This window comes from Monodelphis domestica, chromosome 2 (genome assembly GCF_027887165.1).
Source record: "Monodelphis domestica isolate mMonDom1 chromosome 2, mMonDom1.pri, whole genome shotgun sequence".
NCBI lineage: Eukaryota > Metazoa > Chordata > Mammalia > Didelphimorphia > Didelphidae > Monodelphis > Monodelphis domestica.
In genome coordinates this window covers 133,996,929-134,024,829 of record NC_077228.1, presented here as the reverse complement: position 1 = coordinate 134,024,829, position 27,901 = coordinate 133,996,929, and the positions used below count along the sequence as shown (strand labels likewise).

Below are 27,901 nucleotides of genomic sequence, written 5' to 3'. Positions count from 1 at the left end.
TGTCTTCCAAGGAGAAGAAAGTGGTCCCGGAGAGCTTTTATTTACTAGAATAAATGAGTCCTCCAAAGTTCTCTGAGTCATTAGTAGGATGAAGGTCCTGGAAGATAGAGTCAGTAGATTTATTTCCACCCTGACTCTCTTTCTTCTTCCTGTTGCCTTGGGTACATATTTGTTCTAAGGATGCCTGAGCCTTTGACTCACTCATCTCCAGATTGGTTGCCAGAGGATAATGGATCTTACTCCACCTCTAACTGGGTGCTACTTTATTACTTCCTCTTGGTTCTTAGTAGGATAGGGCTTGGAGCAGCACATAGCAGTGGTCTCTCTCTTTCCCTTTCACTCTACCTTTGAGTCAAGGAAACCATCATGGCGGCTATGGCAGGAAGACTGTCAAAACAGCAGCTTTTTGTGTCTGAGGGCCTGGGTTCCAGCCAGAATGCTGTGAAATATTTGGACCAGGACTTTGAGACCTTAAGGAAACAGTGCTTGGAGTCTGGGACTCTATTTAAGGACCCAGAATTCCCAGCTTGTCCCTCAGCTTTGGGATATAAGGATCTGGGACCATACTCTCCTCAAACCCAAGGGATTATCTGGAAAAGACCTACGGTAAGGAAATTGATTAATTGGAAATCGTTTAGTTAAATAAAGTGTGTGTGGGAGAGAGGGGGAAAGAGGGGGAGAGAGATCATTGTTCTAGATAGGAAGTTGATGCACTGTACTGCACTTGGCATGAGGGATCATTGTTCAAGATTAGGGTACCTTGTGAACACATATTTCAAAATATCTCCTTTGTTCTTCCATCACTCCCTTTCTCTTTTCTTCTTTCCTTCTTTCCTCCCTGTATCAATTCCTCCTTCCCTCCTTCCCTTCCTTCCTTCCTTCCTTCCTTCCTTCCTTCTTTCCTTCCTTCCTTCCTTCCTTCCTTCCTTCCTTCCTTCCTTCCTTCCTTCCTTCCTTCCTTCCTTCCTTCCTTCCTTCCTTCCTTCCTTCCTTCCTCCCTCTCTTCCCCTCTTCCCTCTCTCAGTTTCATATTATGGGAAAAGCACTGGTTTTGGAGTCAGAGGACTTGGGCTCAAATCTTAATCTCTGATGGTTACTCCCTTGGACAAATCTATTAATCTCTCTGGGCATCAATTTCCTTATCTCTTAAAAAAAAAAAGAGATTGCACTGAATGACTTCTGAGTTCCCTTCCAGCTCTAAATTTATAATCCTCTGAAACCCACCAGACAAATGGTCCATTGAGCAAATCCAACCAAGATTTCCTGGGGAGGCTGTCAAGTTTAGTCTTTGTAGTATGTGGGGATCCTTAGGGCATGATTAAGTATACACATTTTCGTTATATTACTCGTTATACAGGACAGATCACTGACCATGGTCTGAAAGGAGGAGCTGGGATAACCCATATTGTGTCATTCAGATTTTCTCTCCTCCCTCTCCCATGGAATTAAGAGATGGAGGAGAGGAGGAGGCAGCCCCTAGGGCCTGGGCCTTTTCATTTAGCTGACTGATAAATTTGTTGACTTCTGGTAACATAATAATAATAGCTGACATTTATAGAACACTTTACATCCATTATCTCATTTGATCTCTACAACAACTATGTGAGGTAAATACTTCTGCTATTCTTATCCTCACTTTACAGTTGAGGAGACTGAGGTTCAGCTGAGTTAAGTGACTCCAGGATGCTCTTTCAACTGCTAAGTTGCTTCATTGGGGCACATTGTTTATGGAGCACCAGATCAGGATATTCAGTGTGTTCTGGACCTATCAATAGAGGACTGAAGTCACTATTTCTTGGTAACCACTTAAGAGAGAAGGGAGAATGAGAAAAATAACTCATTGCAGGCTGTCCCTTAACCCTTCTATATTGATTTCACCAGCATCCAATATTAGTTTTCATCATTTTAGGAGTTTCATGGTATTTCTTGAAACTTTGAGACATCCACAATGTGAGTAAAGCTCACAGATTCATATATTGTCTTTGGGATTCTGAGTGTATCAGAGACCTGAGAGATGAAGGCCTCAGATGAAGAGCAATTAGCCAATTGGCAGGGGTTGAATCTCTTAAAAAAATTAAGAAAGAGACCCCTCTTCCTTCTATTGAATTCCCAAGATCTTATGAATCTAACCACGTGGTCCATTCTATCAAAACTATTTCTTCATTTAGTCTCAATATTTTTGGTGAATGTGATAGCTAAAAGGGCACCTACAGCAGCTAGGTAGCCCAATGGATAGAGTGCCAGGTCTGGAGTCAGGGACACTCACCTTCCTGAGTTCAAATCTGACCTCAAGACACTTACTAGCTCTGTGACCTGGTCAAGTCACTAAACCTGTTTGCCTCACTTTCCTCATCTGCAAAATGAGCTTTGACATGGAAATGTCAAATCACTCCAGTATCTCTGCCAAGAAAACCCCAAATGGGATCACAAAAAGTTGGATAGAAATGAAAAACAACTGAATGCTATGACAATATGATGTTGTTGTTATTGTTTTTTTAAATGGGGAAAGTAGGAATACACCTGCGGATCATGGCTACAGGGAAATTCTTGTGAGAAAATTCCATCCACTATTGCAGTGGGTGGCTGTTCCATAATGCATATGCTAGTGTTGCCTGGGGACACTTAGAGGTTAAGTGACTCTTTTAGGGTCACACAGCCAGTATGTGTCAGAGGAATAACTTGATTCCAGATTTTCTTGAATCTGAGACTAAATCTCTTTTTCTAAGCCACAATACAATATATATAATATATTTATTTATTAAATGCTTTCATTGTGTAGTGCAGGAATGGATAGAGTGTTTAGGGAAGACTAGTACTTCTGGTATGATGGTTTGATGAGCCCTTCTTAGGATTGCTTTTCTTCTTTGGTATCTAACATCTGCCACCCAGCTCTTGTTTGTGGCTCCAAAAAGCTGGAGCATGTGCAGTGGTCTTGCCCTGGTAAACCATCTTATAGATGGGCTAATCCAAGACTTGAACCTATCAAGGAGTAGTGGCATGTGAAGACTTTCCCTAGCAGAAGAGGCACTTGAGAATAATTGTGCCTATGGCCACGAGGGTGACAGAAACAGGTACTATGGAGACCTTAGAGCTTGGTTAAACATTGAAGAAGCCAAAGCCATCCACTGCACCCTGAGCTATTGCTCCTCATCTTGGCTTTTGTCTTGCCACTGGACTTTGGTGACTCTGGTAGAGAGCACGAAGCTGATGACTTTGTACTACTCTGCTTCACTTAAATTCAGTTTATCCTTGAGTCGAAAGCCCATTACCCTGTAATGTCATTGATCCTCTTTGAGTACCAGGAACAACAGCCAACACTGGATAGTAGGGAAACAAAGAAAATAGTCTCTGCTCAGGAGTTTAAATTCAGGATAGTAATTCAATAATATATAGCTTGGTAAATACAAAGCAGATACAAGGTGATTTGAAGCAATTGCAATAGGGAGAGGGTTCTAATAATCTAAAGTATGACAAAAAGGCTCCTGGAAAAGGAGGCATCTGAGCTATTCTTGGAGGGAAGCTGGAGGATGAAATTCAGTTGGTAAACATTTATTAAGCACCTACTCTGTGCCAGGCACTGTGCCAAACTAAGGGGATTTAAAGCCAGGCTTAGAGATGGAAGGTCCTAGGTTCAGACACTTCCTAGCTGTGTGACTTTGGGCAAGTCACTTAATCCCCATTGCCTAGCCCTTACTATTCTTCTTCTTCTTTTGAATTAATTTGTTTAGTCAATTTAGAACATTATTCCTTGGTTACAAGAATCACATTACTTCCCTCCCTCTCCTCGCCCCACCCTTCCCGTAGCTGACGCGTAATTTCATTGGGTATTACATGTGTTCTTGATCAGAACCCATTTCCATGCTGTTGATGTTTGCATTAGGATGTTCATTTAGAGTCTACATCCCCAATCATATCTCCATCGACCCATGTGATCAAGCAGTTGTTTTTCTTCTGTGTTTCTACTCCCACAGTTTTTCCTCTGGATGTGAATAGTGTTCTTTCTCATAGATCCCTCCAAGTTGTTCAGGATCACTGCATTGCCACTAATGGAGAAGTCCATTACATTGGATTGTACCACAGTGTATCAGTCTCTGTGTACAATGTTCTCCTGGTTCTGCTCCTCTCACTCTGCATCACTTCCTGGAGGTTGTTCCAGTTCACATGGAATTCCTCCAGTTCATTATTCCTGTGAGCACAATAGTATTCCATCACCAACATATACCACAATTTGTTCAGCCATTCCCCAATTGATGGCCATCCCCTCATTTTCCAATTTTTTGCCACCACAAAGAGTGCAGCTATGAATATTCTTGTACAAGTCTTTTTCCTTATTATCTCTTTGGGGTACAAGCCCAGCAGTGCTATGGCTGGATAAGAGGGCAGACAGTCTTTTAGCACCCTTTGGGCATTCTTACTATTCTTCTGCTTTGGAAACTATACTGAGTATTTATTCCAAGACAGAAGGTAAGGTTTTTTTTTTTTTTTAAAGAAGACAGAACTGGCTGGCTCTCAAGGATGGCAAAGAATATCCAAAGAAAGGCAAAAGATAGTCCCTGTCCTTGAAGAGCTCACAATCTAGTAGGGGAGATGATGTGCAAACATCTATGTGTAAAAAGTTAGATCCAAGATAAATAGAAGGCAGAGGTGAGAGTGATGGTATTCCAGACAGTGGGGATCATCTGTACAAGGGCATAGAAATGATGTATGGGGACTAGGTCAGCAGACCAGTTGATCTCCATCTCAGGAATTTTATTCTTTTTTTTTTTTAAATTTTAATATTATTTTATTTGGTCGTTTTCATACATTATTCACTGGAAACAAAGATCGTTTTCTTTTCCTCCCCTCCCCCCCCCGCCTTTCCCTCTCCCATAGCCGACATGTGTTTCCACTGGTTATCACATGTGTTCTTGACTCGAACCCATTTCCCTGTTGTTGGAGTTTGCATTATAGTGTTCATTTAGAGTCTCTCCTCAGTCTTATCTCCTCCAACCCTGTAGTCAAGCAGTTGCTTTTCAGTGGTGTTTTTACTCCCACAGTTTATCCTCTGCTTGTGGGTAGTATTTTTTTTTTAGATCCCTGCAGATTGTTCAGGGATTGCATTGATACTAATGGAGAAGTCCATCACCTTCGATTGTACCACAATGTATCAGTCTCTGTGTATAATGTTTTCCTGGTTCTGCTCCTCTCGCTCTGCATTACTTCCTGGAGGTTGTTCCAGTCTCCATGGAACTTCTCCACTTTATTATTCCTTTTAGCACAATAGTATTCCATAGGAATTTTATTCTTATCATGCAAATACTTAACCAAATCCACTAGATAGGGCAATGGAGCTATCCCATCAGCTCAGTGACAGCAGAAGGAGTTGTTCCTTGGAAGATGTCAATTTGTTGGATAAATGAAAACATAATTCTCTCCTCATCAATCATCTATGAATAATTATTGAGTGTTCACTCTAGGCAGGGCTTTGTGCTGGGCGTTACATAAGGCTCATTTTGAAGGACACAGGTCTTGCCATCCCAAAACTTATAAACTGATTATATCTAATGCAAATGAGGCCACAAGACTAGCAAGACTCAGATGCTATTCCTAGCTCTAATGGTTATGTTGTGTGACCCTGGATGAGTCAGCCTACTCTTCTATCCATTACTAACTTTATCTCCAGGGCAGATAGGTGGTGCAGTGGACAGAGTGCCAAATATGCAGTTAGGAAGATTCATCTTCCTAAATTCAAATCTGGCTTCAGACACTTCCTAGAGTGTGACCCTGAGCAAGTCACTTAACCCTATTTGCTTCAGTTTCCTCATCTAATGGCAAACCACTTCAGTATCATTTCCTAGGAAACTCCAAATGGGGTCACAAAGAGTCAGATACCACTGAAATGACTGAACAATAACAAACCTTTATCTCTATGCCAGTTCTTTTATCTATTAAAATGTTGGGGAAGAGAAGACAGGGCCTGCCATGACAGACAGCTCCTCTCTTAGGGTGGTAGAAGGATGAAAGAGTTTGTGAATAGTTAGGAACTTTTTGGAAACAAGGGAGCTGGAATATAGCATTTTATTTGTTGTTCTTCCTGGCTTCTTCTTACCCTTTTGGCTTCCTAGGGTTTTAGGAGAGCTGCCCAAATGGAGTTCTTCATCCTAGTTCACACAGAGATGTTTATTTTCATCTGCCTTAAGGGGAAAGGAGATGAGACAGACCAAATGAATACATTTTTTTTGCCATCTCAGCAGATAAATAAACCATAATGCTCAGATGAAGCTACGTTTTCTCTGAAATCGCGAAATTTGGTTTCCTTGTCCCTCCTGCTTATTTCTGCTTGTCTTTAAGTTTGGGGCTGGAGGAGAGGGAGGAAGGCTCTGCTGATGCATTAGCCTTGTTCTCCTGTTCCCAGGAAGAGAATTATTTTGCCCATGCTAGGATCTCTGTATTTTCTAGGCCACTGGTTCCTAACCTTTTCTTGGTTCATAGACCCCATTGGCAGGTGAAAACTATAGACCCTTCTTAGAACCATGTCTTATTGCTGACATTCATAATAGAAAAAGATATTAAATTTCAGTTAGAGTTTGGTGAAAATAAAGGTCTAACTTTTTTCCCATCCAAGTTCACAGATCCCCTGAAATCCATCCATGGATTCCCTTGAGGGATAGAGCCCCCAAGTTAAGAACTCTGCTCCTAGAATGTCAAAGGGGCAGGTGCCCGGAATAAGAAAGGGAGGAAGGTGGTTTCTTGTTTTTCTCTTGGCCAGGGCTTTTTGGGTATAAACCTCACATCCTCATAGGGAATATGGAAGCATCTTTGTTCCCTATTTCCACTGGTTGCTGTTTGTGTATAAAAAAAAAAATTTTATTCTGACTTAGGGAAACCCTAGGCATCTCTAGAAATAGAGGAGTATTTGCTGACCTGTTACTTCAAGTCTTTTATTCACCTGCCTTCAGAGAAAGTCTGCAGAATTAGCCACATGGCCTAATGCTTATGTGTCTGAGTAATACACAGTGTGAGCTGGTGTCTGCTCAGACCCAATCAATGGTGCTCAACTCTAAAGCCAGTGTCCATTTTTTTGGTGATTAAACATTCTATTGATTTTAGGGAGAGATGCAGAGAGATAGGAGGGAGGACATGTCTGCTGCATAACGGGGATCACATTGGAGTAAAAAGAGTGGCAGTGAATGTGCATATGTTAGTTATGTGTGTGTTGCCTTCCTTTCTCCCTGACGTCCCTATGAACCCAAGAGTGTCCTGGGCTGTTAAATGCAGCCTAAACTTGGATGTGGGGGAAGTAGGAGGAAGCATAGGAAGAATCCCAGACTTTTGAACTGGAAGGGTTTAAAATTTTTTTTTTTCAGATGGGAAAACTAAGTCCCAATAAGAATGATTTGGCCAAAGTAACAGAAAATTAGAGGCAGAATTAGGATTAGAATAAAAGTCTTCTGACTCCTAGTCTAATGCCTTTAAAAAATGATAATATGACTCTCTTCTTTTTCTTTTAAAACTCTGATCTTCTGTCTTAGTATCAATTTTAAAACAGAAGAGCTGCAAGGGCTAGGCAATTGAGGTTAAGTGACTTTTCAGTCACACCTAGGAATTGACTGAGGCTAGACTTGAACCCAAGTCCTCCTGACTCCAGACCTGGCATTTTATCCACTATGCTTCCTAGCTTCTTCTCATAACTCTCTTCTGTATTCCTCTTTGGTATGTGTTGGAAAGAGCACATAGATTGAGGAATAGCTTAATGTTTGCCATTAGTAACACCTGGAATGGGTCAACAACTTTAAATAGTATTACAAGTCCCATCTCAGCATGGTGGCATTATCTTCGTTATCAACAGCACCACATTGCTGAGTCACAAAAAGCTTGTGGTCAGTGAAAATCCACGGTCTTTCCCCAGGAACCTCTGCCCAGCCTGGGTTCTCCAATTTTGTGTTTGTATAATGTTTTTTTTTCTTGAATAAATGAATGAAAAGACATTTATTAAGTCTGCTTTTTCTTTAAAAACTCTTACCTTCTGTCTTAGTATCAATTAAAAAACAGAAGAGTGGCAAGGGCTTCACAATTGGGGTTAAAATTATTTTCTCAGGGTCATGTTGAGTCATTTTGGTAGTGCTCAACTCCAGCTGGTTAGTGTCTGAGGCTGGATTTGAACTTGAATCTTCTTGACTCTGGACCTGGCATTCTATTCACTGTACCACCTAGCTACCCTACAGTATAAAAAGCACTGTAAGTGTTGGGGATACAAATAGAAATGCAAAGGCAGTCCTTATATACAAGTCTATATACACCAGACCTGCGATTTCATCCACATAAATGGAAGCATGCTGGATAGAGTGCTGGACCTAGAGCCAGGAAGCCTGGACCTAGAGCCTCTGAATTCAAATATGGCTTCAGATATTTACTAGCTATGTGACCTGAGAAAATCACTTACCTTTTGCCTCAGTTTCCTCATCTGTAAAATGAGAATAACAATAGCACCTATCTCCCAGTGTTATTATAAGGATAAAATGAAATAATAGTTGAAAAGCTCTTTGCAAACCTTAATGCTCTATATAAATGCTAGATATTAGACAGGTAGCTCTTATTTCTCCTTTATACCTTCTCTTTTCCAGGGCAAATATCCCCAATTCTGTCAGTCACCTTTTTTAAAAGTTGAATCTTTTCAATTATACATAGAAACAATTTTTGACAATTTTTGTTATCAGTCTTCCATGTTGTTGTTGTAGTTAGTCCTTGATGAGAGACCAATGACACCATGACTTGCATGTGACATGGATTTAAATGAGGCAGAGGTACCCAAAATTACGGATCTTCCTCTCTCTTCCAGAGTCACTGAAGTCTTTGTAGGGAGTTCCTGATAAAAATCTCCTCTTCCAATGCAGATTGGCCCCTTCCCTACAACTTCCAGTCTTAGAGTTGGCCAAGACACTTAGAGGTTAGACTTGCCTGGGATCATATAACCAGTATATATCACAGGTGAGACTTGAACTCAGATCTTCCAGACTCTGAGACCAGGTATGCCAGACTGCAGGTTTTTATATTTCATCACTGAATTTCATTCTGATTGGTTTCAACCTGAGATGCTGATTTGCTGAGTTAATTTAGAAATTGGATTCTTTCATCTGTCATATTAGTTGACTCTCCCAGTTTTGTGTCATCCACAAATGTGATCAGCATTTCTTCTATACCTTTACAAATCTTTCAATAAAAAATGTTGACTAGAAGTAAACCCAGTGGCATACCATCAGAGATAGGCTAATCTTCTAAACAATCCTTTTTGGATATGGTTGTTTGATTAGCTATGAAGTTAATTGTTTAATCCTCTAGGTCATATTTATCCATCTTTTCCAAAGGATGTCATCATGATACTATGTCAAATGACTTGCAGAAATCAAGATACCCTGTAACTGTGTCTACAACTATCCCTGATATAGTAGTGTAGGGATGCTATTTAAGAGAGAAATGAGGTTCATTTTATAGGACAACTCAATCAACTAAGTGATCGCTTCCTGTCCTAAGTGCTGACAAACCATCTGTATAATAATCCATGCTATAACCCTTCACAATCTGGCTCCTAACTGTCTTATCTTATAGATCTCTTCTTAGCTCAATCCATATTCTAGCTAAACTGTTCCCATATGAGATTACTTGACATTTCTTCAGCACTACAAAGCCAGTATGTGTTGGAGACAGGTTTGGAACTAGGGCTTTCCACTACCACACTGCCAAATTGTTCCTCAGGAGCTAGCTCACTGTTCCTGGCCTCATTGCCTCCATCCTTAGAAAAGACCCTTTCTCCTCTCTCATCTCTGCTTACTGACCCCTTTCTTCATTTTTGATTCAGATGCCGTATCCTTCAAGTAGTCTTACCTTATTCTATTAACTAGAAGAGAGCTTTTCTTCTTTGAATCTCTCATGGTACTATGCTTGACTTCTTTTTGATAAATACATTTCTATTTGTATTATAGCTGGTTAAGTAGTCACATTCAAAGATGCATTGGTAGAGAATCGGTGTCAACCTGTGAGGATCTGCCCATGAGATTTGTATCCCACCCATCCCTACACTATGCTCCTCTAGATAAGCTCCCCGAGGTCAAGGACTGAATTGTATACTTGTTCATCATGAATGACTTCAAATATCTGGAAGCAGTTATCATTTTCCACCCAAATCTTCTTGAGGCTGAACATCCCCAGGTCCTTTAGCTAATTCTCATATGTGAAGGACTCAAAGTCCTTCACCATCCTGGTTGCCTTCCTCTGGAAATTCTCCAACTTCCCAATTTGCTTCTTTAAGGACAGAGTTATGGTAGTATAGAAGAAGAACATATCTTTTCTAACTCTCTTACCTGGATGCAATAATCCAACTGTCATTACACTTTAGACTTCCTGGGTCTTGAAACACATCCAGCTGCTTGCTTTGTGGTGGCTTCTCCAAAATGGCTCCAGAATCTACCTTCTTTCCACAGTCTTCTCACAAAGACCCAACCCTGGCACATCCTGTGGTTGCTACACTTCGTAGTTCACTGTACTGGCTGCTCCTTCTTCCCATTAAACTCAGACTTCTCTTTCTCTCCAGCATCCTGGTGGCCACCCTTTCTTTTGTGTCTGACCTCAGTTCCACCCTGCTGTTTTCTCATCCTCTTTTATCTCTCTGGGCTTCTTTCCTTTGGAGAAAAATAGAAAACCCAGTCCTTGATGTGACATGTTCCAGGATACCCCTGATCAAAAGCAAGGAGGGACTCCCCCCTCTTCCCAAGGCCTTTTTCCTGAGCATGCTGGCTGATTAAGGTTACCCTTTGTCTTAACACCTCACTTCTTTCAGCGGAGAATCTTGTTCCCTTTAGCCTAATGGAGGATATCTTTTTTCTCTTAGGTTTTTATGTCTGGAGCCTTGTAATAGACATTATTTATAATAGTACCATAAATCTCAAGCTGAAGGGATCTTGGAGGTTATTTAGTCCAATTTTCTCATTGTATAAATGAGGAAACAGAGACCCACAGCGTTTTAGTGACTTTCTCAAAGTTACAGACATTAGGAAGAGGCAGAGATAGGGTTCAGTCTCAGGTCCTATTACTGTAACTTATTTATCCCATCATTAGGTATTTTTTGGGTTCTCTAGTGGCTTCATATATGTTAGCTTCCCTAAAAACAGAACCATGACCAGGAATTTTTGCAATGGTATAATGAGCTTGATGGTGAAGAGGATAAAACACCAGACTTTGAGTCCTGAAGACCAGACTCCAGATCAGACTTCAGAAACTTACTAGCTGTGTCTGGACAAGTTGCTTAACTTCCTTCTGCCTCAGTTTTCTCATCTGTAAAATGTGGATAAAAATAGCACCTGTCATATAGGATGGTTGTGAGGATCAAATGAAATATTTATAAAATTCAAAGTGCTTTGTGCATAGTAAGTGTTTTATAAATGTTAGCTATTAGTAAAATTGCTACGATTACTACTTTTTGGAGTCAAGAAGACATGAGTTCAAATACAGCCACAGACACTAATTAGCTGTGTGACCATGGGAAAGTCATTTAATACTGGTATACCTTAGTTTCCTCATTTGTACAATGGGGTTGATAATAGCACCTACCTCATAGAGGGGTTGTGAAGATCAAATGAGATACTATTTGTAAAATGTGTAGCAAACCTTAACATTCTATATAAGTTTTCTTATAAGCAGCACAAATCACAGGCTCATATAGGGTAGGGGAGAGGAAAGGGTGGGAATCTTAGTGGGACAGAGATGAAGACCCAAAGAAAGGCTCTCTTTGGAGTTGAGGAGGACTTCAATTAAGCCCACTTTCTGGTAGTTTCCTATATTAACTAAATATTATTGCTAAGTAAAACTAAACTCTATTGTTTCTACTTGATGAAGATCATTAAGTATTATTAACCAATAAGCATCTTATGTAAATGAATAAGTACCCACCATTAGCCTGCCACTGTATTAGGCTCTGGGATATAAATACAAAGGTGAGACAGTCCCTGCACTCAAGCTAGTTTTCACCTTTGTTTGAGATCCTCTAAATTCAGCACTCTGGGGCAAAGCTCTTGTTGGTATACCCTAGTTGTAGCTTCCCTCCTCAATAACATTATAAACTCCATAAGTGCAAAGATAGTCTCTTCTATTTCTTTTGTATCTTCAGCTTCCACTATAACATTTCATATAATGCTAAGCAGAAGTAGATGTTCAATAAATGCCTGAATAAATGAATAATGTTAATTTGTTCAGTCATTTGCTGAACAACATCACTACAAAGCTTTAGAAATATGGGTGGTGAGGTTAGTTGGAGGAGCCCAAGGTTAGAAGTTAGAAGACCCAAGGGATGAGTTGTCTTCCTTTACTGACTCTTTAGTTGACTCTAGATGTGGTACTTCCTGGGTCTCCTAGTTTTCCCATCAGCATAATGAGATCTATTATCATAATCATTAAGTATTTAATGAGCATCCACAGGAAGCCCAGATCTTTACTAGGTGCTAAGTAATATTTTTATCTTCTACCTGGATAATAGGGGTGTTGGCATGATGTATGGGATTTTTCTTCAGCACATTAACATTTTTACTTTTGGGTAACAAAAGACATGAAGAGAAATCCCTCAAATATCTAGAAATCCCTCAAATACTTCATCTAAACCATCATTGTTGCTGGAAATGTTGTGATGTTTTGTTCTGTTTTTTGTACCAAATTCCTTTCAGGAGTTGTGTCCTGACCCTCAGTTTATTATTGGTGGAGCTACTCGAACAGATGTTCGTCAGGGTGCCCTTGGTGAGTAATGTGTATGTGTGAGCGTGTGTGTGTGTGTGTGTGTGTGTGTGTGTGTGTGTGGTGTGTGTGTGTGAGAGAGAGAGAGAGAGAGAGAGAGAGAGAGAGAGAGAGAGAGGAAGAAAGATATTGAGTGACTGTGTGTGTGTGTGAGAGAGATAGGTAGTGTATGCATGTGCATGTGCATGAGAGAGAGAGAGAGAGAGAGAGAGAGAGAGAGAGAGAGAGAGAGAGAGAGAGAGAGAGAGAGAGAGAGAGAGAGAGAGGGAGAGGAGGAAGGTGAGAGCTTTTTTGTTTTTAGTCAAGTTGTATTTATACACAATAAAGTAGTGACATTCTAGGGAAATAAAAACATGACTAACCATGCACATTTCCATGTTCTTGCAACTGCTTTCTTGGGGATGAATCTTCGTGATCTTTCCCTATAACCAAAGTCATTCATTTAATTAACTAACGTTTATTAAGCTTTCTATGGCAGGATAATGTACAGTGCATTGAAGTCATAGAACCTGAGTTTGAATGGTGGCTCCACTGTCTATCAACCATGTGACCATGGTAAAATCTCTTTAGCCTCTGGACCTCAGTTTCCTTCTCTAGAAAATCAGGTACTTGGATAGGGTGATCTCTAAAGTCCCTTTTAGTTCTAGATTTGGAGACAGGTTGTCATAAGGGATAGACTTCTGGACCTAGATTCAGGAAGACCTGAGTTAAAATCCTGTTACAGACATTTGCTAGCTATATGACCCCAGACAAATCACTTCACCTTTGTTTGCCTCAGGTTCCTCATCTATAAAATGGGGATAATAATTCCCAGGGTTTTTCTGAAGATGAAATGATATATTTGTGAATAGGTTTGCAAATATTTGTGAGCAATTAATTGATTTATGATCATATGATTTTCTGTGTACTGAGGACTGTTATGAGAGCTTTTTCTTCAGTATATTAATTTTCTTCTTTTGGCTAACAAAGAAGAAAAAAAAATCACTCCGATATCCAAGAGTCATTCAATCAAATCATCATTGTTTCTGGAAATGTGTTGCATTTTTTTGATGGCTTCCATAGTCAGCCTCCAATCTCTATTTTTTTCTCCACCAATACTCCTCATTTACTCTGTCTTTGAGCTAAACTAAATAACTCATTGTCCTTTAACCTCATTCTGTACTGTCCCAACTTAATGCCTTACTATAGGCTTTCCCTTGTATCTGAAATATATTTCCTTCTCATCTCTCGACCTTTTGAAAACCTCTATGATTTTTTCTTTGAGACTTAGTTCCAGTTCTGCTTCTTGTTAGACTTCTCATTTCCTCCCAGTGGAAAGTATTTTCTCCTTCCTCAATTTTTCTAGAATACTTTGGATTTCTTGTTTGCCCCTAGATAACTGATGGCAAATGCCCTTTTAGAGGGTGGGTGATATGAGAAATGTCCTCAGACACACATGGAGAGAGGGAGGGGAACAGCCTGGCCCCACATCCCTCTAGCTTTCTAGTAACAAACTCTGATGAATTCTGTGCTGGGATGATGGTGCACATGCCCACAGAGAGAGCTCTGAGGGCCCCCTTTGGCACATGTGCCATAGGTTCATCACTACAGCTCTAGATCCTACAAAAGTTCTTCCCATGTGGAAAATATTTAATAAATGTATATTGAATTGACTTGTTAACTGACTGCCCTCTTGGAATTACCTTTAGAGTAGGTAAAACACAGTGGACTTCTTTATAATAATTGTTTTTGAGTTATTTTCAGTCATGGCTGACTCTTTGTGACTTTATTTGGATTTTCTTAGCAAAGATATTAAAGTAGTTTTCTTCCCCAAGGAACCACACATATCTAGATAAAATCCTCTCTTGCCCAAGACAAGATCCAATTCCTTGTCTTAGTTTCTCAACCTTGGATATTCAAGGATCTAACTTCATTTGGGGCTGGACTTATCACAGGTCATAGGAAAAGACAATTGTTTATTGGGTGCAATTCAAGCTAGTTTGTCATACTACCCAAAATCCTTAATAGATTTTTCTGCCTCTGTTTCTTTCTCTGTGTCACTTCTCCCTCTGTTTCTCAAATATTATTCTAAGGGGGCAAATCATTTACCAAGCTGTAATTCACTCAAAACCCAAGGTAAGTTCTCAGCTCATGTTACAGTGTAAGAAATGGAGGCAAACAGGTTTAAGTGACTTGCCCAGTGTCAAACAGTAAGTGTCCATGGCCACATTTGAGCTCATGAAGATAAGTCGTCTCAATCCATTGCTCCACCTAGGTGCCTTTTTATAAAAATACTTTACATTTATTTTGAGATTAGTGTAGTCTCTCATGTTCGTGATCTCATTAATTATTTACAAGAACTCTGTATGAATGGCAGAATGGCAGATATTACTACCTCAATATAGCTAATTTAACTAGGTGGCATAGTGAATAAATAGAGTGCTGGTCTTGGAGTTGGGAAGATTTGAGTTCAAACCCTACCTCAGACACTTACTAGCTATGTGACCCTGGGCAAATAGCTTAATCTTTCTCATCCTCAGCTTTTTTAATTGTGGAAAGGAAAACTGTGACTCAGGCTTTTGCATTTCTGCCCCTGAGCAGACTGCAGTTGAAATGTGATGGGAGAGGGAGTGACAATTGGAGTGAGAGAAGAGGATTGTGGGAAAAACTGCTAACTAAAAGGGTCTTTGCCCTCTGAACTCAGCTGAGTGTGGAGCAAAGACGAGGAACCCTATATCGCAACCTGGGGAATACCTTGCCTCCATTCCCTTACCCTGGAGAAGAAGGTTCCTGTATATTTGAGAGCATCCATTAGAGAAAGAACAAGACAAAAATAAGCTGTTGAAAGGGGTTGATCCCTAACTTCAGGGGGGTCACCTTGAAGATCCCTTTCATTCCTTGACCTTCCCAAGAAGGACACTTGCTTTTTGCTTAGTAAGAGAGATAGTGACTAGCTAAGAAGAAAATAGATAAGCTGAAGCTGAGCCAACTTGGCTCAGCTTAAGAAGAGGCAAGGGTCTCCTATTCCCACATACCTATCCCCTTTCTTGATTTACTATAGTTATTAAACTACTTGAAAAATAGAAGATCATAGTCAGATTCATATTGAAGGGAGAACAAAGAAAGAGAGGCTGTTGGCTAAGCTAGCCATTAGCCTAGGCTAAACAATGAAAGCCAACAGTGACAGTCTGCCTGCCAGACAAGAGGGACTTCTGGGGTTCAACTACCAGTCAAGCCTTGAGGAATAAACTCCCCTATTTCCCAGAAGTCACTCAAAACACTGGTCCTGTGTTAAGGATGCTTAACCTAACCTCAGCCAGGGGTACCTCTCTTGTGGGTCGAGTGGGAGGAAATTACAAAGACAGTCTCTCAGCAGAGGGGTACCTCTCTCCTTTTACCTCACCTTGTTACAAATCCTTCCTTATCCCCTGTACCTCTTCAATCCTCTTCAATTCCCTTCATTCTTACATAATCTGTAAAATGGGGATAAAATTAGCACTTGCCAAATTGGGTCATGAAGATCAAATGAGATATCATATGTGAGATACCTTGCAAACCTCACTTTCTCTTCCAGAGTCATCAAGTTCAGTGGTGAATCAAAAAGTTAAGACCCTGGCAATGGCTCCAGGATACAGTGGATGACCATGGTGTCTTCGATGTCTGTTTACCTTAATTCACTGGAAAAGAAAATGGCAAACCACTCACATATATTTGCCAAGAAACTGCCATATAGGGTGATGAAGAATAATGACTGAAAAACAAAAAGCCTATGAGCCTTGCTTGTGTGTGTGTGTGTGTGTGTGTGTGTGTGTGTGTGTGTGTGTGTGTGTGAGAGAGCTCTTGTTCTGTCTGAATCTAGAGCCCTGAACCATGTCTGTCTCCCTCTTGTGCTGTAAAGCTGAGGTTGAGGGGCGGTTACAAAATTAGCTATTGATTTTAAGAGTAAAATCTGGAATTCTATTTCTCATGCTAGGGAGCTGCTTTGTTTACTCTTCACAATGCTAAAGAATCATGCTAATGTACTCTATTACTCTGGCTCTCTGGTAGCAAGTAGTGAAGGAAGGACTAGAACCCAGCATCTCAGGCTTCCTGCCTTAATAAGGGAGGGACAGTGACATAGGAATATAGGAGTGCTTGTCAGCCCAGCTGAGCAATCTTTCAGAGGCCCAGGATCTTGTCTTTTCATATCCACTGCAGATTAGATCCCGTGTCATTTAAGGAAGAATTAATTTTTCATGAGTTTTCTTTTCGCTTGTCAGAATGTATACACACTCCTCCCTGCTAACAGACTTAGTCATTCTGATTATGCAAGATCTCTTCATAACATGGCCTTGTAGACCGGAACACCTGTCTGAAGTGGGACAACATTTGTATTTCATTGAATGGACTCCCAGGTGCCTGTGGACCTGTGTTCAGTGAGAGTGAAACCTGGGAATGAGAGAAACAATAGACAAAATGAACCCAATTCAGAGAAAAAGCGTGAGGGAAAAACCTGACCACAGGAGAAAAGAAAATTATTTTTAGAAAAGTTTTCTTTCCTTCTTCTATCTCCTATGCTCCCTCTCAGGCTTGTTTGAGATTGTCATGACTGAAAATCAAGGGATCATTTAAGAAAGAAGCTCCTCCAGTTTCTTCTTAATGAAAATGACAAGTAAGTCAGTCAGCTATGGAGTTTTTCAACAAGAAGAATGATTCTATAATATCAGGAAAAACAGGTAATGGACACACCTATTCTGTGGTCAGCCTGTTACCGAGGCCATCAGAGGAGTGGCAGGAATTTAACTCCTTTTTGGTGATACGGAGGAATGTGTAATGTTTATTCCCTTGACCTAGAAAATGATTAACTTTTTATTTAACACATATGCCAAAGAAATTAATCTTCACCTCTAAAACCTGGAAGGGCATCTGCATAGCTTTCTATTCTTTTCTTGAAAGTTGTTTCACTCCGTCTCCTTGTTGGTTCCTTCACTGCTGTATTCACTTTGTGGCATTATTTTAATATTGAATGGAGGGGATTCTCATAGGGACTTTGAGCTTCTCTGCTCTACTCTGCTATCTTGGCCCCACCCCCTGGAAGAAAGTCTGAGCATAGCTCTCTCTATATGTAGACTCTATGTAGGATAACAATAGTATCTACTTTCTAGGTTTGTAATGAGTATAAATGAGATACTATTTGTAAAGTGCTTCATAAATGTAGCAGCTATTATTATGTAGTGGTTAATAAGTGCTCTATAATTGATGAACTTTGTTGATTTCCCCCTTTAATACATTGTTACCAAATAAAGAGAGGCTGGATGGTGAAGTGAATAGTCAGGAAGACCTGTGTTCAAATCCTGACTGGGACACTTCCTAGTTGTATGACGGTAGGGAACCTTGTTTCAAGCAACTTTCTAAAACTTAGCTAAATGATAGAGGAGTTATGATCAGTATTAAAGAAGAAAGTTCTCCCACAGAGTTTTCTACCCTGAAAAAATCACAGATCATTTACATAATGACTTATTTCCATTTCAAAGTGGAGAAGGTATTTTATTTTTATTTTTTTAAAACATTATTTTATTTGGTCATTTTCATACATTGTTCATTGGAAACAGATAATTTTCTTTTCCTCCCCCCAACCCCCCGCCACCCCTTCCCTAGCCGAGGCGCGATTCGTCTGGGTATCACATGTGTCCTTGTTCTGATCCCATTTCCTTGTTGTTGGTATTTGCATTAGGGTGCTCATTTAGCGTCTCTCCTCGATCATGTCCCCTCAACCTCTGTAGTCAGGCAGTTGCTTTTCCTTGGTGTTTTTACTCCCTCAGTTTGTCCTCTGCTTGAGGATAGTTTTTTTTTTCTTTTCTCGTAGATCACTGCAGGTTGTTCAGGGACATTGTAAAGCCATTACTGGAGAAGTCCATTACGTTCTCTTATACCACAATGTGTCAGTCTCTGTGTACAATGTTCTCCTGGTTCTGCTCCTCTCACTCTGCATCACTTCCTGGAGGTTGTTCCAGTCTCCATGGAATTCCTCCACTTTATTATTCCTTTTAGCACAATAGTATTCCATCACCAACATATACCACAATTTGTTCAGCCATTCCCCAATTGAAGGGCATCCCCTCATTTTCCAATTTTTGGCTACCACAAAGAGCGCAACTATGAATATTCTTGTACAAGTCTTTTTCCTTATTATCTCTTTGGGGTACAAGCCCAGCAGTGCTATGGCTGGATCAAAGGGTAGACAGTCTTTTATCACCCTTTGGGCATAGTTCCAAATTGCCCTCCAGAATGGTTGGATCAATTCACAACTCCACCAGCAATGCATTAATGTCCCTACTTTGCCACATCCCCTCCAGCATTCATTACTTTCCTTTGCTGCCATGTTGAACAATCTGCTAGGTGTGAGGTGATACCTCAAAGTTGTTTTGATTTGCATCTCTCTGATTATAAGAGATCTAGAACATTTTTCATGTGCTTATTAATAGTCTTGATTTCTTTAACTGAAAATTGCCTTTTCATGTCCCTTGCCCATTTTTCAATTGGAGAATGGCTTGATTTTTTGTACAACTGGTTTAGCTCTTTATAGATTTGAGTAATTAGACCTTTGTCAGAGGTTTTTGTTATGAAGATTGTTTCCCAAATTGTTGCTTTCCTTCTAATTTTAGTTACATTGGTTTTGTTTGTACAAAAACTTTTTAATTTGATGTAGTCAAAATTATTTATTTTACATTTTGTGACTCTTTCTAAGTCTTGCTTGGTTTTAAAATCTTTCCCTTCCCAAAGTTCTGACATGTATACTATTCTGTGTTCACCTAAAGTATTTTAAAAAGGATGCTTCAATCATCACAGCAAGCATATTCACAGAGAAACAATATAGTAAATGAATGAATGAAAAAAATATTTTATTAAGGATACATTATGTGCTAGGCACTGTACAAGGTGAGATAGATTCACAAGTAAAAGCGAGAAAGTACCTTCCCTCAAGGAGCCTATATTCTTTCTTTTCTTTTTTAAAAAATCCTTACCTTCTGTCTTAGAACCAATACAAGAATCAATTCTAAGGCAGAAGAGTGGTAAGTGCCAGGCAATTGGGGTTAAGTGACTTGCCCAGGGACACAAAACCAAGGAAGTATCTGAGACCAGATTTGAACCTAGGTCCTTCTATCTCCAGTCTTCACACTCTATCCTAGCTGTCCCTGAAAGAGTTTCTTTTCTTTTTTAAACCTTTACTTTGCATCCTAGAATAAATACTATCAGTTGTAAGGCAGAAGAATGGTAAGGGCTAGGTAAGGGACTTATCCAGGGTCACACATCTAGGAAGTTTCTGAGGCCAACTTTGAACCCAATACCTCTCATCTTCAGGCTTCACTCTATCCACTGAGCTATCTAGCTGTTTGTATCAATAACTTGCTTAAATGCAGTGCTCTCTACAGCTCTTTTAAGTGCAGTGCTCTTGCCAGTTAGCTATTGGTTACTATCAAATACAGGTCTTTGGTCCAGATCTTTTTGACTTAGGAGAGGTGAGCTCTCCTAAGACAGGTTATCTGTCATGTATTTGTGACTTCAAGGACATGTTCTATTTTCATGATGCAGAATCATAGAATTTAGGAATTAAAAGGGAATTGGGGGGCAAGAAAGAGAGATCAGAAGAGTCAGGAAATAAAGGAAAGCATCACAGAGGAAAGGGCACCTGAGCTGACCTTTGAAGGAAGAGAAGGATTTGTAAATGTTGAAGGGTTGCATTTTCATTATGGGGGAATTTGGCATGAATGCACAGAGGTGGGGGATGACATGCCTGTTCAGGGAGTAGTTGGTAGTCTGGTGTGGTAAGATGTCCAGTAAACGAAGGAGAGTCACAGGAAAATAAGACTAGAGAGATATGTGGGAACCCGAGTGGAGAATTTTGGATGTTGTTCTAAAGAGTTCAAATTTTATACGAAAAGACAACAGGAAGCCCCTGAAGGGTTTTTAAGCTGAGAAACCTGGTGATCTCTGGGATGCTAATAGCAAGAATAACTAAAAGCCCAGGTGTTGGCTGACAGACTGTACGGATGGAGAGTGGGGAGAATTTTGCAATGTGGAAATTCCTCAGAGTGGGAACACAAGCTACTGGAGCCAAATAACTATTGTCTATGCTCAAAGTGCAGGCTTTCCTTAGAAAGGGAAACAAAGATAAAGGTTCCTTCCATCTCCATGTTGTCAGGGAGAATGAAGTATTTCTTAAAAATAAATAAATAAATAATAGAATAAAACAAGAGTCTTTCAGTGTGAAAACAAAAAAAGAAAATAGACCTGGAAAGACAGAGGGACATCTTGACCTATGCTGGGGGCTGGGGGATTGGAGGGTAGAAGAAAGGCACTGAATACTTTGGTGAAGTTATAGATGATGCAGCTCTCCCTTCCTTCCTTCCTTCCTTTCTTCCTTCCTTCCTTCCTTCCTTCCTTCCTTCCTTCCTTCCTTCCTTCCTTCCTTCCTTCCTTCCTTCCTTCCTTCCTTCCTTCCTTCCTTCCTTCCCCCCCTCTTGGTCTGTGTCTCTCTGTCTCTGTCTGTCTGTCTGTCCTCCCTTACCTTCCATCTTGGAATGAGTAACAAGTTCCAACAATAGGTTTCAAGGCAGAAGAGTGGTATGGGCTAGGCAACTGGGGTTAAGTGTTTTGCCCAAGTCACACAGCTAGGAAGTGTTTGAGGCCACATTTGAACCCAGAACCTCTTGTCTCTAGGCCTAGCACTCTGTCCCTGATGTAGTTCTTATTGAAGGGTAGAGAACTAGAGCTTCTTACAAGGAAATATCAGGTTGTTCTCCAACCAATTATCTGTAGGACTAACCTGATAAGAGGGTCATCCTGAAAGGATGAAGAAAAAAAGGAAGAAGAGTGAAATGCTAGGTGGTTAGTAATGCCTTGTTACTGAGAAAGCTTGGTGATGTAGTGGATAGAGAATAGTCAGCACACCCTGAGTTCAAATCCTTCCTCAGTTACTTACTTTATGCTTCTGGATAAGTCACTTAACATCTGCCTGCCACAATTTCCTCATCTGTAAAATGGGCACAATAATAGTACCTTCTTTCCAGGGCTATCATAAGGACAAAATGAGTTAATATGTATAAAGTGCTTTGCAAACCTAAAAGCTCTATAGAAGTGCTATTATTATTATTAGCCAAGCCATTATCAAGGATAGAAAGATCCAGTATGTCCCTTCACTCCCTTATGTCCCCCAAGCTGGACATGACTTGTATCCAGAATTTGAGAGAGAACTTCTTAGGTTATCTCAAACCAAGATTATGAAGTGTTGGGTAAGAACTGAAGGCTTTAGGAAGGAAGGAAAGAAGGAATGAATGAAGGAAGGAAGGAAGGAAATAAACCTACTCTGTGCTAGATGCTATTCTAAGAGCTTTAGGGGCACAGGCGGTGTTTTCATGATCACTGCCAGCTGAAGGAGAAGGGTTTCACAAGAATAACGCCAAAGGGTTTCAGAAGAGTAAGGCTGAATTGGGAAGTGAAGAGTCAATTAAGAAGATGGTATCCAAGAACCAGATTTGGATTTCTTGGCTACACCTCAAACTGGAGGAATACCGTAGGCTCCTAGTCAGTTACAATATGCCTGCTAGGGGCTGGTAAAATCATAGTTGACTGATATCTTACAAATAAAATCAGAAGTTTTAACAGAAAAGGAAGAAGAAAAGAGTATACATATCTACAAAGTTAGAGAGAGACCAGAGGCAGCAGCTCTGCTGTAGGAAGAACAGAAGTAGAACTGGCCAGAAATTCCAGAGACAAATGCCAAAAAAGAAAATAGCAATAAGGATCCATGACCTCCGATATCTATAGATAGTTGCGGAAAATATGGGTAATGTGCAAAGGAGCTAGAAATACTAATCCAAGGAGGTTATTTTAGTTCATTGTTATCATGGATATACTTAGTGAGATGAGTCTGAGGACTACCTCTGGAAACATATACTTAATTTGAAAGTTATGGGTATACCTGTAGTGGTGGCAGTGGAGTGTATATGTGGAGAAGCATTGCTTATTTAAAAAAACAAACACAAACACTCATGGAAGCAGCTAGGGGGATCAGTGGATTGAGAGTCAGGTCTTTAGATGGGAAGTCCTGGGTTCAAATCTGACCTCAGACACTTCCTAGCTGTGTGACCTTGGGCAAGTCACAGTCCCCATTGCCTAGCCCTTACCACTTCTTTGCCATGGAAACAATACTTAATACTAATTCTAAGATGAAAGGTAAGGGTTTTTAAAAAATACACTCATGTGAAATACTCCAAGTACCAGAGGAGAGAAGCATGGTAGAGACCATTTGGGTGAACTGAGCAAAGGCATTGGCACCATATATACTACAGACCATCTGGACAAAAAGAGGAAACAGATGAGGAATTTGGGAAACAGATCATAAGCCTGGACAGAGGGATGATATGTCACAAGGGAGTGATTTCAATTGCCTGGACATCTGCTGGATCTCTTCCTCTGTCCAAAGCAAGGCCTAATAAATATTTCATGACTTGTGTCCATGATAATTTATTCCTTTAAAAGGTGGATGATCTACTAAGAAGAAACTATCTTTTGGGATCTGATTAAAAAAAATACCTTTTACCTTCCATCTTGGAATCAATACTATGTATTGGTTCCAAGGCAGAAGAGTGGCAAGGGCTAGACCATGGGGGTGACTTACCCAGGGTCACATAGCTGGGAAGTGTCTGAGGTCAAATTTGAACCCAGGACCTCCAGTCTCTAGGCCTGGCTCTCAATACACTGAGCCACTTAGCTGCTCCTTGGGATCTGATTCTTTAAAAAACAAAAACAAAAATACAACAAACCAATCCCTTACCTTCCATCTAAGAATCTATACTTGGCATTGGTTCTAAGGCAAAAGAGTGGTAAGGGTTAGGCAATGAGGGTCAACTGACCTGTCCAGAGTCATAGCCAGGAAGTGTCTGAGGCCAGATCTTGATCTGACTCTTACCAACAAGAAGGAACTAGTTTCTGGGGTGGATTGATACAGAGATTGCTGCTAATAGTATAAACCACATGGTTCATCCATAGACCCATATCTTTACTCAGAGGAGGGAATTGTCCTTCACTGTCTATTTTTCAGAATTGCGATTCATCATTACACTTCAGCAGGGTGGCTGTCCATTAGTGTTTTCTTTTGCATGTTTGTGGCACCCCAGATTTGAGAAAATAGATTCCAAAAACTCTAAAAAGGAGTAAGTAGGACTCTATGGAAGAAAATTCTGTAAAGGAAGTCAATCCAGAAAGGAGGGGAAGCTCTTGAGAATGAAATTCTGATGGGAAGAAAAGAAACAATACCTATGAAGAGGTAAATGAGGTGGTAAAATTATCTAAAAAGATCAGTATGGATACCTATATCAACACAATTAGAGTTTTTCCTTTTTTAAAATTTTGGAACTTAAAACGAGTGTTTCTATATATACAATGGAACAAAAAAAGAGACTGTGGATCTCACGTATAATTTGCCCTTCCTTCAAAGCATATGCTTCTTTAAAAATCTGCCCCAATGCCTGCCTTTTCTTTTTTCTTTTTTAATTTTTTTTTGGCAGCTTTATACCTAGCTACCTTCTTCCTTTGAAACAAATTATGCAAAGTTAACTAAAACTAATCCACATTGGCCATGTCCAGAAATGGGTGTCTCATTTTGCACCTTGAGTCTCTCAGTTCTTTCTTGGAAGGTGAGCTACATGCTTCATCATCAGTTCTTTGCAATCATGGTTGGTCTTGGCATTGATAAAAGTTCTTAAGTCAAGGGCAGTTAGGTGACTCAGAAGATAGAGACTCAGGTTAGGAGGCAGGAAGCTGTAGGTTCAAATCTGGCTTCAAACACTCCCTAGTGGTATTATTCTGGGCAAGCCTCTAGACCCCCATTGCCTAGCCCTTATTACTCTTCTGTCTTGGACCAATACTTAGTATTGATTCTAAGACAAAAGGTATTTTATTAAGTCTTTTAAATCAACTTATATATTTTTTAAAAGTTGCATACAGAAGATAGAAGCAAGAATAAGTAATGGAGGATGGATACAAAAGCATGGAACAGTCCTGTATGAGGCTGAAAGGGGAATAAACAAAAGTTGTTAGTGTTGTTCTTTTAAAAGTTATATTGGAGAAAAGAAGAGAATCAAAGAAAGAAAGAGCCCATTACCCAGACTTTAGGCACTGACAATAAGCAGAGATGACAGGGCTTAACTTTTGCCATGATTTAAAAAAAATTTAAAAATTTTATTTAGAATATTTTTCCATGTTTACATGATTCATTTTCTCTCCCCTCCTTCCTGGAGCTGAAAAGCAGTTCCACTGTGTTATACGTGTATCATTGCTCAAAACCTATTTCCATGTTATTCATATTTGCTGTAGAGTGATCTTTTAGAGCCCAAATCTCCAATCATATCCCCATCAAATCACATGACAACCCTATGTTTTTCTTCTGCATTTCTGTTCCCACAATTCTTTTTCTGGATGTGGATAACATTCTTTCTCACAAATCACTCAGAATTGTCCTGAATTATTGCATTGCTGCTAGTAGAGAAGTCCATTACACTCAATTGTGCCACAGTGTATTAGTCTCTGTGTACAACATTCTCACGGTTCTGCTCCTTTTGCTCTACATCAATTCCTGGAGGTCATTCCAGTTCACATGGGATTCCTCCAGTTCATTATTCCTTTGAGCACAATAATATTCCATCACCAAGATATACCACAATTTATTCAACCATTCCCCAATCGATGGACACCCCCTCATTTTCCATTTTTTTTTGTTACCACAAAGAGCTTTTGCCATGATTTTTGAAAGATGATGGAGAGCTGGAAAGGTACTTCAGGATGTAATTGTGGCAAGTCTCCCACTTTTCATAAAAAGAAAAGAGAATGGATTAAAAAAAAACTCTAGGCAAGTGAGTTTGGCTTTGACTCCTGACAAAACACTGGGAAAACAAACAAACTAGGAAGTTAAAAAAAATTAAAAGACACCAGGAAGCCACCCCAGCTCTATGCAAAACCTATGCTCTGAATGGAATGGACAGATTCTAGGATAGATTTCAAAAGGTCTTGATATTCAATAGATCTGTCAAGTCATCAAAATTGGAGACAATGTAGCTTCAGAATGGAGAAATCCCCTAGGAATTAAGGATGATGGAACCTAAGGATGCTTAAATAACAACAATTACATTATCTTATTTGGTCCTCACAACAACCTTGAGAGGTTGATGCTATTATTATCCCTATTTAATATTAGAGGAAAGAGAGGCAAACAGGTTAAATGACTTACAGAAAGTCACACAGGTAGAGTCTGAGGCTAGCTTTGAACTTAGATCTTTCTGATGCTTGGCCCAACCCTCTGTCCATTGTTCCACCTACCTACTCTAAAATCACTACTATTCATTCATTCATTCATTCATTCATTTATTTATTTAGGTCAGGATTGCTGGCAGGGTAGATTAGAGGAGTGTTATGGATATGGTTTGCCCCAATTTTAGTGAAACATTCAACAGTTTCTTATGCTATTGTTTTGAAGATGAAAATATGTGAGCTAGATGATTGTTTAATTGGGAATATTGAGTGATTTGGAAGGTTCCTAAAGAAACTTCACCAAGAGAAGCTGCTAATAGTTCTTTGTACTAACTTGGAAGGAGATCTTCCATGGAGTGCTTCCAGGGATCTAGGTATGTTCCTATGGTGATTGACATTTTTATCAATGATTTGTATCAAGGAACAGCTAGGATGCTTCTCAGACTTGCAGGTGGCACAGGATTGGAAGGGGTAACTAACATGGTAGAGAATAGGCTGACATTCACAACATCACGGGATCAATGGGATCAACAATCTAGAGCTTGAATTTAGAGAATTACTGGTCCAATTTCTCATTCTACACTTGGGGAAACTGAGGCTCAGAGAAGTCAAGTGACTTTTCCAAGGTCACACAAGGAGTAAATTGTCAGAGGCAAGATCTGATTCCAAGTCCTCTGACTTTAGATTCAATTCTATTTCCACTCCCTCTCAAAATGCAAAAATATCTTGACAGGTTAGAATACTATTCTAGTAGAATGAAAAAAAAATGTTTTTGGAGGAGAAATAGGAGGTAAAGTTCTATGTAGGTATCAGTGAAGGAAACTTCCAGTATGGAAACCTCTTCCATTAATGAAGCTCAGCAACTCATAGTTAGTTATATAGCAACTTAGTTACATGGAAGTTAGGTGACTTCTTCATGGTCACATAACTAGGATGTGTTAAAGATACAATGTGAACCCAGGACTCTTTTCTCAACTATACCGCTCTCTCTCTTTCTCTTGCTTTCTTTCTTTCTCTGTCTCTTTCTCTCCCTCCCTTTACATTCTGTCTTAGAATCAATACTAAGTTGTGGGTCCAAGGCTGAAGAGCAGTAGGGGTTAGGCAATTGGGGTTAAATGACTTGTCCAGGGTCACACAACTAGAAAGTATCTGAGGTCAGATTTGAACTCAGGACCTCCCATCTCCAGGCCTGGCTCTTTGTCCACTGAACCACCCAGCTATCCCATATTGTCTCTTAAAATGAAATTTACATGGGGGTGGGGGTGGGGAATAAATATAAAGTCTTAAATATAGGCTAAAAAGATTGACTTCTTAAGTACCAAATGAAGGAGACAAATCAACACAGCAGCTTATTTGAAAAAGATCTGGCATTCTGACTAGCCTGTAAAGTCAGTATGAGGTTACAGTACAATATGTCAGCCAAAAAATTAATAGAAGAAAAGAATAGAAGGATGTCTGGGACTAGGGAGGTGCTGGTCTCACCAAACTCTACCCTGGATAACACCCAAAATATTGAATTAGGTTTTGGGTGTGTCATTTTTTGGGAGCACATTGGTAAGATGAAAGAGTGAAAAAATAATAATAAAGGACCTCAAGATTATGTCTGTTTCCTAGGATGGCCAGCCCACTGTGCTTAAGGGATAGCTCTAATTGTTAGGAAGTTTTCCCTTCCATAAAGTCTGTTTGCATCTTCTATGTCTTTTGCATGAGATCCGAGCACATTAAGTCTAATCTCTCTTCTACATGACAGTCTTTAAATACATGAAGACAAAATCTTTTCTTTTTTAGGCCAAGCACCCTCAATTCCTCCAAACGACAAAGTAAAATGCCAAAGGGTTGGTGTTCAAATCTTTCCTCAGACATTAACTGGGTGACTGGG

General features: G+C 39.9%; 1 protein-coding gene across 1 annotated transcript in view; it reads left to right on the top strand.

The window, feature by feature from the left end:
* Positions 1 to 366: 366 nt before the first annotated feature.
* The window catches only part of CAPN8 (calpain 8), a 134,124-nt gene continuing 106,589 nt past the window's right edge, over positions 367 to 27,901 (top strand). The window contains exons 1-2 of the mRNA XM_001367739.4: positions 367 to 606; positions 12,690 to 12,759. Coding sequence (XP_001367776.2) covers positions 367 to 606; positions 12,690 to 12,759 — 310 coding nt within the window. The remainder of the gene's footprint in view (positions 607 to 12,689; positions 12,760 to 27,901) is intronic.